General features: G+C 57.5%; 1 protein-coding gene across 10 annotated transcripts in view; it reads right to left on the bottom strand.

Moving 5' to 3' along the window:
• Window positions 1–14203, bottom strand: part of FMNL1 (formin like 1) — a 25222-nt gene continuing 11019 nt past the window's right edge. For 2 of the 10 annotated variants that reach the window (XM_019027724.4, XM_019027721.4), the window contains exons 4-27: window positions 14013–14086; window positions 13579–13662; window positions 13110–13238; window positions 12470–12487; window positions 11088–11196; window positions 9953–10029; window positions 9671–9764; window positions 8675–8749; window positions 8248–8358; window positions 6676–6825; window positions 6071–6172; window positions 5667–5919; window positions 5159–5452; window positions 4843–4967; window positions 3999–4201; window positions 3294–3528; window positions 3075–3143; window positions 2420–2500; window positions 2211–2340; window positions 1903–2066; window positions 1586–1687; window positions 1346–1441; window positions 715–1109; window positions 365–452 (exon numbers count right to left, since the gene is read on the bottom strand). In XM_019027724.4, the coding sequence (XP_018883269.2) occupies window positions 723–1109; window positions 1346–1441; window positions 1586–1687; window positions 1903–2066; window positions 2211–2340; window positions 2420–2500; window positions 3075–3143; window positions 3294–3528; window positions 3999–4201; window positions 4843–4967; window positions 5159–5452; window positions 5667–5919; window positions 6071–6172; window positions 6676–6825; window positions 8248–8358; window positions 8675–8749; window positions 9671–9764; window positions 9953–10029; window positions 11088–11196; window positions 12470–12487; window positions 13110–13238; window positions 13579–13662; window positions 14013–14086 (3162 nt within the window). In that variant the 3' untranslated portion in view covers window positions 365–452; window positions 715–722. Of the gene's footprint in view, window positions 453–714; window positions 1110–1345; window positions 1442–1585; window positions 1688–1902; window positions 2067–2210; window positions 2341–2419; window positions 2501–3074; window positions 3144–3293; window positions 3529–3998; window positions 4202–4842; window positions 4968–5158; window positions 5453–5666; window positions 5920–6070; window positions 6173–6675; window positions 6826–8247; window positions 8359–8674; window positions 8750–9670; window positions 9765–9952; window positions 10030–11087; window positions 11197–12469; window positions 12488–13109; window positions 13239–13578; window positions 13663–14012; window positions 14087–14203 lie in introns of all 10 variants that reach the window. The other 8 variants (XM_055387863.2, XM_055387861.2, XM_019027725.4 and 5 more) reach the window with 6 other exon arrangements.

The following is a 14203-nucleotide window of genomic DNA, read 5'->3' on the forward strand; positions in this document are numbered from 1 at the left end:
TTTTGCAAACATCTTTATTAATCTCGTATAAAAATAAGGTCCATGGACGGTCCTCGGGGCTGGGGCTTGCGGGGGCGAGGTGCACTTTATAAGTTACAGGCCAGGCTCCTGCTGAGGCTAAGTATGGCTATTTGGACGGGGCTTTAGGGTGGGTGCTGCAAGCAGCATTTGGGGGAAGGGGCGGGCGATGCTGCCCTCTGTGGCCAAGAGGAGGATGCACCAGCCCGTTTGAGGCGGGCCACAGCGGAGGAGGGGCTGCCCGGCCAGCCGAGCTGAGGACCACCTTCCTTGAGCCTCAGCCTGTCCACGGCCCCACACCCCTGCAGAATCCACCTGCAGAAATAGCGGCTACAGCGAGAGGTCGGAGGTGACCTGCAGTGGGGGGCCCGGGGGACGCCGACGGGCACTGCGGCGGCCTGTGTCTGCGCGGATGTAGGGCTGGTTCCGCAGATCTGGCAGCCGAAGGAGACACATTTACCATTCAGGAGTCCGCCCAGAGCTGGGAGCATGGCTCCAGGGCACAAAGCTTAGCCTCCTAAGGACTCAGATTGTGTGCACATGGCAGGGGTACCGTTTATGTTTGCCAGACCCCTCCACCCCACAAATCACATCCCAGCCATCCACTGGCCCAGGAGAAGGCAGCATGCCTCAGTTCCCCCAAGGGTCCCAGGGGCTGTGGGCAGCGTGGTATCAGAGGCCAGGTCATCTGGGTACCTGAGGGGCTAGAGGGGCATCTCTTCTCCCAGGCTGGCCTCACAGAGGAGCCGGGATGTCCGCTTGCCGGTGCGGGCCGTGAAGGGCACCGTCTTGATCACTGAGTGGGGGTGGGGCAGGTGAAGGGGAGTAGAGAAAGGAAAAAGGAAAGAAAAACAGAAAAGGTAGCAAGAAGCAGTGTGGCAGCCAGTCCCCCAGAGGGTAGGGGATTGGGTCAGAAGAAAGCACAGAAGGACAGACTGAGGATAAGACCAAGGCCTGGCCAAGCCCTTACCTGTGATGATGTCTTCAATGGCCCCGTCACGGTCGCTCTCATAAATGAGTGGCTCCTTCTGCTGCCTCCGTTTCAGCTCAGAGATGAGGTCCATCTGTGGCCGCCGGGCCTTTGGCGGTGACTAGGGGGAATTTATAGCTCCAGCTCCAGGATGCCTCCCCATCACCAAAACCCTGGAATATCTGCCTGGTCCCCCACAGCAAGGACAGCTGGCTTGAGCAGAAAGAACCCTTTCCCATCCCAGGCTCCTGGGGCAGGGTCAGTCTGTAACAGTGAGGGTGTGGGGGTGGCACCAGAGGGTGATGAGATGCCATGCATCCCTGCAGCCCAGTACCAAGCCCAGGAGCAGTTGCCTACCTTGGGTGCTGGGGGCTCCCCTTTGCCCGGGGTATCAGCGCCTGCCTCCTGGGCAGCGGCTTCTTTTTTCCACTGTTCCACCTCCTGCTCAGCTTTCTGTGGGCCAAGGCAGTCTCCATGAGGGTGGCCCTCCCTACTGCCCTACCCACCCCCTAAACAGAAGCGGCCCCACCCCTCCGCTGCCCAGTGGAAAGGCTTCAGTGCCCTACAGGGCTCCCAGCCTGCCCCAGACCCGAATACCTTGTAGGCCTTAATGAAGCGGCTAAAGAGGGAGAAGAACAGGCCTGGGGATGTGGTCTTGGGGTTCTCTCCGAAGTACTCCACCACAGACTCAAAGGCCTCCTGTGGGCACAGCCTGTCAGCCCCCCAGCTTAGACCTCTCACAGCCTGTACCCCTCAGGACACTGGCCACCTGATCTGAGCTCCTCCCAGGCAGGGTGGCCCCTCATTCCTGCTGCATCCCCCCAAGGGGTCCCAGCTATGGCCACACCCCTCCAGGCTGTGCTATCTAGTGCTCCTACATGCCCCACCTCCAGGTGAGGCCAGCCCTGGCGCACCTGAGCCGTCTTGCTGTCTGCCAGCAGCTTGTCCATGGTGGGCGAGTTGGCCCTCAGGAACTCCTTGAGCACCATGCAGTCATCCTGCCGCACAAACTCTCTCTGTGTCAACTCTAGGCCTCGCTGCAGGGAGCGCACGTCCGCCAGGACACTGTCCAGGGACACTGGGCCAGGGATGGGGCAGTATCAGGTCAGTGAATCGGAGAGGCAGCCCTCCCACCAATTATATACTGTGGCCCCCTAGCTTTCTCCCAACCTACCCCAGCCCACGGCCCCTCCCCGCACCCGAGGATCTGTGTGTCTCCTACCTGAGCCCGCCTTGTCCAGGAAGTGCAGGTCGCTGTGGAAGCCTGTGAGTTGCGGGTACTTCTCAGCAATGACCTTCACCAGGTAGTGCAGCAGCGTCTGCTTGCGATCAGTCGACTTCATCTCCAACAGCTGCACAAGGACCCATTGTAAGCCACAGGCCACCAGCCAGTCCCCAGCCCCAGTCCCCAAGCCAGGGGCCCCTCCTCACCGCATCCAGGCTCTGGAGCCGGAAGCCATAGGCTGCCCCACGCTTGCTACTGTTCATGTAGTTGCCAAAGGCCAGGACAATCTGGGAGAGGCAGGAGAAAGGCTCAGCAGAATGCCAGAGCTGAGGACACCGCTTAAGCATATTGCACAAGGAGGAGAAGAGGTGGCAAGGAGCAGGCCCCACACACTCAGCCCCTACTGTACTCCTGCACAGGCCCCTCAGATCCACAGCACATGTACATGTGTGTACACACAGGTCTCACACATGTGCACGGTTAACACCATGGGCACACCAAATTTTGTCCTCTGCTAGTCCAACCCACAACTTGTTGCCAGCATCCCCTCCTAGTCTGTGTGGTCACTGCCTTTCCACCAGCCATTTCTACTGGTTCCCGGGCCCTCCACTGAGCAGGTGAGGTTGCTCACAGAGCAACGCTAAAGGGGACTGAGCCCTCCGGCAGGGTCCCAGGTGAGCTGCTACAGACACGGCTGCTGTACCCCTTCCCACTCGCCACCACCCTTAGATTTGTCCTTCTCAGCATGTACATGAGAAGTGGGAATATTATCTTTGTTGCATTGCAGGTGAGCAGGGCCTGGGTCTCCCTCTCACACTATCCAGAACAGGCAAGGGTGGGCCCCACCTCCTGGCCCCTCACCTCCAGGATCTGGCGGAGTTTGTCAGAGGACTTGATGGACATTGAGGCTGCAATGATGGCATTCAGTTGCTGGGGGTGGGATGGGGGAGGTAAGATAAGTTGGAGCCTCCTCCATCTGGAGGCTCAAGTACTCCCAGTTTCCCTGCTGCAGCCCAGGCTGGGAGTTGCCTCCTGCCCATCCCCTCCCAAGTCACACCACCCTGCCCGCTCCGCCCACACCGGCATGAGCAGCTGGGCTGTGTCCGGGAAGTTGCCCAGGAAGGTGAGTGTGGTCATGCGCTCCGGCAGGCGCGGGATGCGGCTGAAGCATAGCATGAAGCGGTCCTCCTCTGACAGCTCCTCCATTGGCCGCTGCTCCCGCTCAAAGCGGGTGATGAGGCTGCGCTCATACTCTGTGGGCAGGAAGCGCATCAGCAGCTCCAGGAAGTCCAGGCCCAGAGCCTGCAGGTCGTAGCTGTGAGAGGGAGGAGAGGGGAGACTGGGCATCATCCATACCCACCAGTCCCTGGGAGCAGGGCTACCCCTGCCTTGATTGAATAAATGAATTTCAGTATTTTCTATTTGCCAACAGCTTCAGAGAGCAAGAGGTAGGAATCCAGAGAAACTGGGAACTGGGAATCCAGAGAAACTGGGAACTGGGAAGCCAGGGTCCCCATTGTACATCAGCGGCGGACGCCCAGCTGTAAATCCCACAGCCTGGGTACTCACAGCTAGGCAAAGAGGCAGGGAGGAAGTGGGACATCCTAATTTAGGCATGGACTGAGTTTTCTCCACCTTAAAATGGCGACAAGTTTCCTGGACCAGGGTTGGTATGAAGCTTGATGAAAGAGCTCACCATTGAGGCTCTTTTACTAGGATCTGCCTGACAACCCCAGCCTAGCAAAGGGGCCAGACTGCCCACAAACCCAGGACAGGGACACTCACGCCTCAATGGCTTGGCAGATGCGCTCGGCCCCCAGGTTGCCCTTCCTCAGGGTGATGGCCAAGTTCTTGGCCCGGTTGGCCTCAATGAGTGTCGCCTTGCTGGGGGCCTTCTGGGCTGCCTTACTCTTGAGAGCGCTGAGGTCCAGGCTGGGGCCTTGGGACTTGGTCTTGAACTGTTCCTCAAAATCACTCATGTCTAGCTCCTGAAGGTACAGGGTGAGGAGGCGGAGCTGGGTGGGGCTGGGGTCTGGCACTCTCCTGGCTGAGCACAGTGCTAGAGCCATCCATCTGGCCCTGACCAGGCCACCAGCAGAGAACCAGTAACCCAGCCTGACCACAGGCCCTGATGGGAGGCACAGGGGAAGCACAGGAGGAGGAGGGCCGCCTAACCCGGGGGACCCAGACTTGGGGCCACAAGAGCTAAAGGAAGAGCTGAACTGGCCAGCGGTAAAAAGGAGAAAGGAAAAGACATTCCAGGCAGAGGAAACAGAATGGAACAATGGCCTAGAGGCAAGAGAATACATCCTTTTGGAAAACTGGAAGAATCAGGAGGGCTGAAGCCTTGGCTGCCTGTGGGAAAGTGGAAGGAAAGAGGCCTGGAGGCAGAAGAAGTGGGGTGAGGGGATGCACCCCTCTGCAGGGATGGAGGGGAAGGCGTTTGGGAAAGCAGGATTCTGCCTGTTAGAGGTATTGGTCCAGTCTGGCTTAATGCCCATCCCTGGGCCTCCCCCTCCTCATCTGTGAAATGGCTTGGAGAAAATGACTACCCCCAGGGCCCAGCCTGATCCAGGCAACTCCCCTCTTCCTCCGGTGCCCACATGCGGAGCCAGGCAGGGCCACTCACCTGCAGCACCTTCTCATCATTGAGCTCTGTGAAGACAGTGCCGGTGATCTGGCTGGGTTTCAGTGCCACCCAGTTCAAGAGTGGCATTCGGAACTTAGTCTGGATGGGCTTCTTGGCCTTCACTCCTGGGACGGGGGTTTGGGGGCAGTGGTGAGCACTGGGGGTACTGGAGGGAACCTGGGCCCAGGGAGGGCTGATGGGGCAGCCAGGAGGCAGCAGGAGGCCCCCAGGCAGAGGACCCTGGAGGACACTGAGGCCCAGGCCCCTCCCTCCATCTCCCCCCAGCCCCGGGCCCAAGGTGGTCCACTCCACTCACCTGGGCCCAATTCTGGGTCGCGTCTTCCTAGGGCATCAGGAGGACCTCCGGGAGGCGGCGGCGGCGGCGGAGGAGGCACCGGCCCGTCAGTGCCCGGAGGTGGTGGCGGTGGCGGGGGTGGGGGCGGCAGGTCTCCGGGCAGCGGCGGCGCAGGCGGGGGCTCCGGGCTGCCAGGGAGAGGCGGGGCCTGTGGGGGCGCAGAGGGCGGGGCTTCCTGCGGGAAGGGGAGGCCGGGCAGTGGGGGCGGCGGCGGCGGCGCTGCTCCGGGAGCCGGCTCTGCTGCAGGTGCGAGATCTGAGCCAGCGAGGGCGCGGCGTGGGGGAGGCGCGAGTCAGCTCCTTGGCTTGGGTGGGCCCCTCTCCGCCTCTCCGCTCTACGCATGCGCTCCTACCTGAGCCGAGCCTACAATCCAAACCTCCCTCGCCCAACTCTGCCCGCCACAGATGCCCCTGGGCTCCCCCCTCCAGACCCTGCCCCGCATCCCCGCCAGCCTGAAGCTCCTGCGCACCTGGGCTGGGGGAGCCGGTTGGCACCCCCGGAGTCGGAGCATCACCGCCGCTCGGAGTTGCCACAGCGACGGGGAGGATCTCGATGGAGACAGCATCCCCCGGCCCCCGCAGGATACGGATTAAACCCTTCTCCTCCAGCTCCTCCACCTTCAGCTCCAGGGCCGAGGGCCGCGTCGGGGCAGCGGGAGGCGCTTTCTCAGGCTCTGGGGGACGCCTGGAGGTGCCCATGGCGGTCGATTCGCTGAAGCGCTCCTACGAACCCCACGGGAGGGGTCAGTGCCCACCAGCAGGCTCCTTGGCACAAAGCCCCCATCCTCTTCCCGGGGTGGAGGGAGATGTCAAGGCTAGAAGCCTCAGCTGGCCTGTTCTTGGGCGCCTGGCCTACCACCCGCCCCAGCCTCACCCGCAGGGTCTCCAACTCCTTGCGCGCCTGGCTTAGCTGTTTTTCCAGTTCTGCAATCTTGGCCATGGATTCGTTCTCCGCGTCTCGAAGCCGCTCTGTCAGCTGTAGCACCAGCACATGGTGAGCCCCGACCCGCAGCCCGGCACTGGCACCGCCGGTGAGGGGGCGGCATCAGGCATGCCTGCCTGGAAGACTGGGGGAGGCTCCCAGATCCGCTCAGCCCAGGTGCCAAGGGTGGGCCGAGCCTGGCACTCGAACCCAAGCAAATAAGGAGAGGAAACCAAGGTACCAGTGATGCGGGAGGTGGAGGGAGAGGAGGAGACTGAGCTGGGAGGGGCCTCAGGCACCCATTTCAGTTCACCTGGGGTCTGAGCCTGGGTAGAGGAGGGGCCTGTCAGTGAGGGTGCTCACCCACACTCATTGAGAAAGACACCCAACAGATTCAGGCTTTGGATTCAGGCCAGGCTCTGGGGCCAGGCAGGCAGCACCTCCAATGCACAACTACAACACTGTCTGCTGCCCAGTGCCCATGCTTGCGTGGCCCTGTGGCCCGTGTGCCCTGTGGGCCTATGATGTGCTGGGCTGGGGTCAGGACCCACTCTCACCAGCGCCACTTGCTCCTGCAGTTCCTCCATGTGCTCCAGCACAGCGTTCTTGGTCTCTGTGTCCTCCAGCAGCGCCCCCACATCAAAAATATTGTCCAGGTATGCCTGGATCTGCACCTGCAGCTTGTCACTCTCGGTGAGCCGAAGCCTCTGTCCCCCAGATGGAAGGAGTGGGGTGAGGCCTGGTGTGTGTGTGTGGGGGGGGGGAGTCTTTCCAAACCACCCCCCTGCCACCACTGCCATCCAGAGGAAGGGGCCTGAGCCCTAGCCTACTTTTTCTTTATTTTTTAAGATATAATTCACAAATCATAAAATCCATTTAAAGTGTACAATTCAGTCATTCTTAGTATAGCCACAAGGTTGTGCAACCATCACCATTATCTAATTCCAGAACATTGTCATCAGCCCAAAAAGAAACCCCATAGGCGTCAGCAGTCACTTGCCATTCTCTCCTCCCCCAGTCCCTGGCAACCACTGATCTACTTTCCATCTTTATGGATTTACCCATTCTGGACATTTCATATAAAGCAATCATAGATAGCTGGGCGAGGTGGCTCATGCCTGTAATCCCAGCACTGTGGGAGGCTGAGACAGACGGATCACCTAAGGTCAGGAGTTCAAGACCAACCTGGCCAACGTGGTGAAACCCCCGTCTCTACCAAAAATACAAAAATTAACCGAGTGTGGTGGTGGGCGCCTATAATCCCAACTACTGGGGAGGCTGGAAAATCACTTGAACCCAGGAGGCAGAGGTTGCAGTGAGCCAAGATCGTGTCACTGCACTCTAGCCTGGGCAACAGAGCAAGACTCCGTCTTAAAAAAAAAAAAAAAAAGCAATCATAGAGTACGTGACCTTTTGTGTCTGGCTTCTTTCACTTAGCATGTTTTCAAGGCTCACCCATGTTGTACCATGTGTCAATACTTCATTCCTTCTTGTGGCTGAATAATATTCCATTGCACAGGTAGACCCCCCCACCAGCCTGCTCTCTACCTTTTGTTAATCCTGGCTTTCAAAAATCCAACCCCGAAAGCCCCGCTCCTCCAGGAAACCTCTCAAAGGAAGCAGAGAAGGAGCTACAGCTTCTCTGCTCAGCCTGGGCCAGGAAGCACCAAGCAGCTCTGCCCACCTTCCCCAGGGCAGGGAACTCCTCCATGTCCTGGGCCCATCCAGCATGAGCCAACTCCTGCTTCTACCCTGTATCTCTGGGTTCCCCGTTATATGCTGGAGTCAGAGCACCTGTCTGAGGCTGGTGCTCCCAGAGCCAGACTCTGGGCCACCTTGACCTGTTCTGGTGCCTGCAAAAACAGTTCCATAGACTGGGGGCCTGGTATGTGCCAGGCACTGGTCTATGCATTTAGAGTCAAGATTATCTTCTATGATTCTCCTATTTGACAGATGGCAAAACTGACACTGAGAGAGAGGAAGAGGCCTATCCAAGGTCACATGGCAGGAAATGGCAGAGCCAGGATTTAAACCCAGGTCTGCCTGACCCCAGCACTCATGCTGCTAACCACTCAGCCATACTCTGCCATGGGCAGGCAGTTCAGTCTGGGGGGCAGTACAGGGCTTACCTCCAAGTACAGGTCCAGGCCCAAGTGGGTGAACTCATATTGCAGGAAGACACGGAAGTTCATGTTCTCCACCGAATGTACCACAATGTTGATGAACTGCATGCAGGCCACCTGGGAGCCAGGGACATGGGGAGATCTATGATCCTCTAGGTGGGGTTGCTCAATGCCTTCCACCTCCACTTACCCCAAGCCTCCCTCCTTCTCCACAGTTCTCACTCCACTAACTCCCAGCCTTGGCCTGCCCAACATTTCACCTCCATGTTCCCTCAATCCAGCCCCCTGCCAACATCCACCCTTCCCCTACTGACCACTCAGTCCTTACGCTTTGCGGGGGCAGAGCCCATTGCCCAGCATCCAGGACCCTAGCTGCTCCCTGCACCCAAGAGGGCCTGGCCCAGGCCTCAGGCTGCTGGGCTCCTGAGCTCACCATGAAGTCAATGTTGCTGTCCTCATTCCGGAAATATTCCATCAGCTTTTCAAAGCGGTGCTGCTCCCCACACACCTGGGTAAGGGGAATGGCTCTCACTGAGGCCCAGTGACACACGTCCTAAGCTACCTTCTGGCTGCCACACCTGTGCTTCAACAGGCTCCTCTCCAGTTAATTCTAAGTTGAGCCACGTCACTCTTCTGCTCAAAACCTCCACTCCCTCTCAATCTCCCACTCTCCCTCACTTTTTCCACTCTGGCTACACTGGCATCCTGGCACATTCCCACCCCAGGGCCTTTGCACTTACTGTTCCAACTCCCTGGAGTGCCCTCACTACCACACCAAGTCCCTTGCTTCCTTCACAGCTTTGCTGAAATCTCACTTGCTCAGTGAGGCCTTCCCTGACCACCCTGCAACCAATTCCCCCTCCCTCTGCAACATTGCTGGCTTTTTTCTCACAGCATTTATCATTTCCTAACATACTATGTAATTTGCTTGTTTATTATATCATTTCTGTCTTTCCCTATATGGTTTCCTTTGTTCACTGATGTGCCCAAGTGCCCTGTTCCTGACACATAGTAGGCACTCAATAAATATTCATTAAAGGAATGAATGAATGAAGATATCTTGTCTTATGCATCTTATGCAGCCCCACACATCTACTTGCAAGCCTGTTAGCCAGAGTCCGCAACTCCTGGAGGTATGAACCAAGGCTAGTTTGGATCTGGCAAGGCTGAGTCAGAGGTTCAGCAGGTCCCTGTAGTTGTCCCTACCCCCACCCAGGTGGTGCCCTTACCTGACCCTGTACCTTCCATTCAGAACTTCCCCATCCCAGATTGCTGAGCCAGTGATGTGGCTCAACTTCAACTTTTGGGCATTCCCCAAATGCCCACCCAATGTCCCCAGCTGCCTCCAGCAAAGGCCACAACTGCCAACAACAAGACTCCAAGCAACACCATAGGGGGAAATGCATGTTTGGGTGAGGGACTCCGGTACCTCCTTGAAGTTGTCAAAGGCTGCAAGGATGATGTCATGTCCTCCCCGCACCAAGCACACGGCCGCCAGCAGCTCCAGCACCAGAGCCTTGGTTCTGGAGAGAGAAGGGGCAGGTTGTCCCTTGAGAACAGTCAGGACCCGCAGCAAGGGTGGGCACAGGCCTGGCTAGGAGGAGCATAGTGGGTGCAGAATGAGCCTCTGAGACCTGGAGGACAGAGTAAGCAAGGGGCTAAGTAGGAGAAGACTCTAGATACGGAGAAAGGTTTGGGGCCTGGACCTCACCTGGGGTTCTTGTTGTTGAGGCTCAGAGCAATCTCATTGACACAGGCTGGGTGGTTCATGACAAGGCTGAAGCCAGACTGGGGAGAGAGGAGAGGTCAGTGTCTCCAGGAAGGGCCCCCCAGGACTTCAGGCACCCCAGCAGAGTCAGTGCCGCGCCACGCGGATCTTTAACTGCCCTCGAGTTTAGGAAGTTCTTCGTATCCAACCGCAACTTCTGTGGCCACCAAAACCTGGCCTTGTTTCTCTCTTTTTTTTTTTTCAAGACGGAGTTTCCCTCTGTCACCCAGGCTGGAGCGCAGTGGCGCCATCTCAGCTCACCGCAGCCTCTGCCTCCCGGGTTCAAGTGATTCTCCTGACTCAGCTTCCCATGTAGCTGGGATTACAGGCACCTACCACCACACTCAGCTGATTTTTTTTTGTATTTTTTCAGTAGAGTTGGGGTTTCGCCATATTGGCCAGGCTGGTCTCAAACTCCTGACCTCAGGTGATCTGCCCACCTTGGCCTCCCAAAGTGCTGGGATTACAGATATGAGCCACCACGCCTGGCCTCTCTTTATTTATTTTTTATTTTTTTATTTTCATAGAGATGGGGTTTCAGTATGTTGCCCAGGCTGATCTCGAATTCCTGGGTTCAAGCAATCCTCCCGCTTCGGCCTCCCAGAGTGCTGGGATTATAGGCATGAGCCACTGTTCCTGGCCTCTTTTTTAAAACCTCTGTGTTTCCAAAAGCCAGCGTCAGGCACCTTGGAAACCGTGAAGCTGGCTTAAAGGCGGGCTAAGTAAAGGAGGACCCGGCTTCACCCATCAGCCCTCCAAATGAATCGACCCGAGGCTGTTCTCCCCTGGCCCTCTGGCCAGCCCTTCTTGGTAGGTGAGCCCAGTCCCTATGTGAGGCTCCTTCATGCCCCAGCTATGGGCAGGGGTACTCAGAGAACCTGACAGAGGCAGCAAAAACATGGGCTTCCCCTCAAGACTCATCAGCCTTAAAAGCCTGAGCCAACAGCCCAGATGCGCAAGTTCCCCAGCACAGCACAGGGTAAAGGGACAGTGGATCCCAGAGCCTCGGCGGCTTGTGTAGCCCCCAGTGAGGACAGGCTGGGCTCCCTAGTCGCCAGTCCCACGCCCCCCGGCTGACCTGGTAGTTCATGATGGCGCGTAGGCACATAATACAGACGTGGACATCGTCCTTCTGGCTGACGATGCGGGAATTCCGCAGGGCCTTCCTGCTGTGGGCTGGGGTCAGCCTGGGCGGGGTGTGGAGGAGGCAGCAGGAGTCAGAGTGAGCCCCAGCTTCCTGTTTCCCCACCACTCAGCCTCTGGGGTAAGAGGAGGCACATCTGGAACCTGACGGCACCACATCCCATCTACCCAACCAAAGAGGCTGGCTGAGGGCAGGCAGGCTTCCTCAGTCCTTAGACCTGGGGTCTGGCATGCTTGGAGGAGGAGGGACACGGAAGCAAAGACACTTCCCAGGGACTTGGTAGGGTGAGGGTCTATAGAAGGAAGAGACACGGGAAGGATCACCACAAGGTGGCGCTCATGGCCACTTGGGCTCATCTTCCAATGTGAGACGCAGATCTGAATTCACACTGCCAGGGTTCAGGCGCATCCCAGCTCACCATTTACTGGACGAGTCACTTAATCTCCCTGTCCCTCACTTTCCTCGCTTCTAGAATAGGAATGCTAATAATAGTAGCTTCCTGTCAGGGTTGTTGGGACTATGGAATAGGCTTAGAACAGTGCCTGGCACATAGTAAGTGCTACATGACTGTACTCCCTTATTCTTTGCTAACAAATGTGTGATGTTTTCATTGTTGCAGAACTGCTGACCGGGACTTCCACATGTCCGTCTCCCTGACGATTCTATCACATTCCCAGTAATACCAGGAGGCCCCGCCTTCACCCTCTCCTGCCACATCACCCTTTCTTGTCATTGTGCTAATATGCCAGAGTTTTTGTTCATGCTGTTCCTTCTGCCTGGAATGCTCTTCCCTGTTCCCATGGCTGCCTGTAAAGCCTGTATCTGTCTGTAAGACACAGTTCCAGTGTCACCTTTTCTGGGAAGCCTTCCTGATGTCCCAAGTGGTGGCCACCTCCCTACTCAGAGCTCCCAATTTAGCTCACACTAAATTGTCCCCCACTTAGACTGTGGGCCCCTGAGGGCAGGGTGACCTGTCTCCTGGGCACCTGCCATACACCTAATACATACTAAGTGTTAAAAAAAAATGTTTGCTGAATGCATAATTGCATGAATGGACAAATAACATATTGTGAAAGTTTGAGGCTTAATATGCAATCAATCCTCTAGACCCAAAGCAGGAAGCTAGGGATTCACAAGATGCTCTAGGGTCAATCTACTGCCTGCTTCCTGCCTCCCAGCAAGATGCCCGTGTTAGGATGGAGGAACCCAGCCACAGCACTGAACCCAGGGACATCAGTTGAATACCTCATCCTAACCCACCACCACCCTGGGAGGGAGTCAGCCAGGCATGCACCTGCCCCTAGATGGCTACGTACCGGGGAGAAGGGGGACACCTGGAGGCCGCATGGGAGAAAACAGGGGATTAGATGCATACAAGAGGGGTCCCACCAACCCAGAAACTCCCTTCTTATCCCAGACCCATCCAGACTCCAACTTCTAGGTGCCCACCCCTGATGGCTTTTTCTTTTCTTTTTTTTTTTTTTTTTTTTTTTGAGACAGGGTCTCACTCTGTCACCCAGGCTGCAGTGCAGTGGTGCGATCTCAGCTCACTGCATCCTCCATTCCCTGGGCTCCAGTGATTCTCCCACCTCAGCTTCCTGAGTAGCTAGGATTACAGGCGTGCGCCACCACACCCAGCTAATTTTTGTATTTTAGTAGAGATGGGGTTTCACCATGTTAGCCAGGCTGGTCTCAAACTCATGTCCTCAAATGATCTGCCCACCTCAGTCTCCCAAAGTGCTGGGATTACAGGCATGAGCCACAGCACCCAGCCCCACCCCTGATGGCTTCTTAACATACTGGTGTCCCAAACTCTGTATGAGTCCCTTACTCGGACCCCTAATGTGTGGCTACCCCTCTCGCCAACCCCAAGGGCCCGGGGTGGGCTGGCTAGATGCAGCAGTGTGGGGGCTGAATTCTCTGTTCTCCCACCACCCCACTTTGTGGCCCACATACTTGATGGTCAGGTGGCGGCTTTTGGGCACGGAGGAGGGTGGACCCTTGCTGAGGTCTTCCACAGACTGCTCCAGGGGCTTGTTTTTCTCTGAGTTGGAAGCCCCGTTGTCTGTGCTCTCCATGTCATACCTGGGGACAGGATGCAATGGGGCTGGAGGCCAACACTGCAGGGGCCACTTAAGAGGGGGCAGAGGAAACGCAAGGAGAGACAGACCTGCAGGTGAGACTAAGGAGCAGGAGGAGGAGGCTGTGTTCTTGGCACTGTGCTGAACATAGTGGTGGAAGAGAGGCCACCCCTCCCTGTCGGGGGCAGGCCTTCTGGAAGGAGCATCGCTCAAGGCCAAATGGAGGGTTCCAGGGTAGGCTCGGGCTGCCTGGCTTGAAATTGGCCAGGGGAGTGGGTGAGATGCAGGGAGACGGGGATCAAAGCTCTGAGGAGCGGCATGAGGGCTGGGAGCAGGGGGCTTACGTGACAGAGCACTGGGCAAAGGCCAGGTACTCGAGCAGCACATCCAGGCCACGGTTCTCTTCATTGAGGAACTCCTGCACCCACCTGTGGGCACAGGGCTCCCTGAGCTCCAGCCAGAAAGGAGGTCCTGCCTCAGATGGGCACAGAACAGGGACAGCAAGGACCCCTGGGGTGCCCTTTCAACCCCCAAAGACCCAATGATACCAAAGGATTCTGGGAGACTCAGGTGGGTCCCACAGCCCAGCCATGCCTCAAGGTGCCAGTCAGAGCATGGGCAGGAAGGGGAGGGGAAGCTGTCCTGGACACCTCCAGGAGGTGGTCCACAAGCACAGCCTTGTGCAGGGGGCAGGGGGAGTAGGAAAGGGAAGCTCCAGGAGCTGCCTGGAAGCAGAGCCTTCCTAGGCCCAGAAAGGAAGATCTGAGCCCTCACTCACCCAATGTGGTTGGTCCTCAGGGAGGTCTCCAGCTCCCGTAGCACCTGCGTGGACTCCTGAACTCGCCTCTTAAACTGGGGACCGAGAACAGGGAAGGCTGGGGGTGAAGCCCGGCCTCCCACAGGCCCACCAAGTCCTGAGGCAGCAGGCAGCAGCACCCACCCTCCTCCAACTGGCACAAGTGGCCTTTC

This window comes from Gorilla gorilla, chromosome 4 (assembly GCF_029281585.2).
Source record: "Gorilla gorilla gorilla isolate KB3781 chromosome 4, NHGRI_mGorGor1-v2.1_pri, whole genome shotgun sequence".
Classification (NCBI taxonomy): domain Eukaryota; kingdom Metazoa; phylum Chordata; class Mammalia; order Primates; family Hominidae; genus Gorilla; species Gorilla gorilla.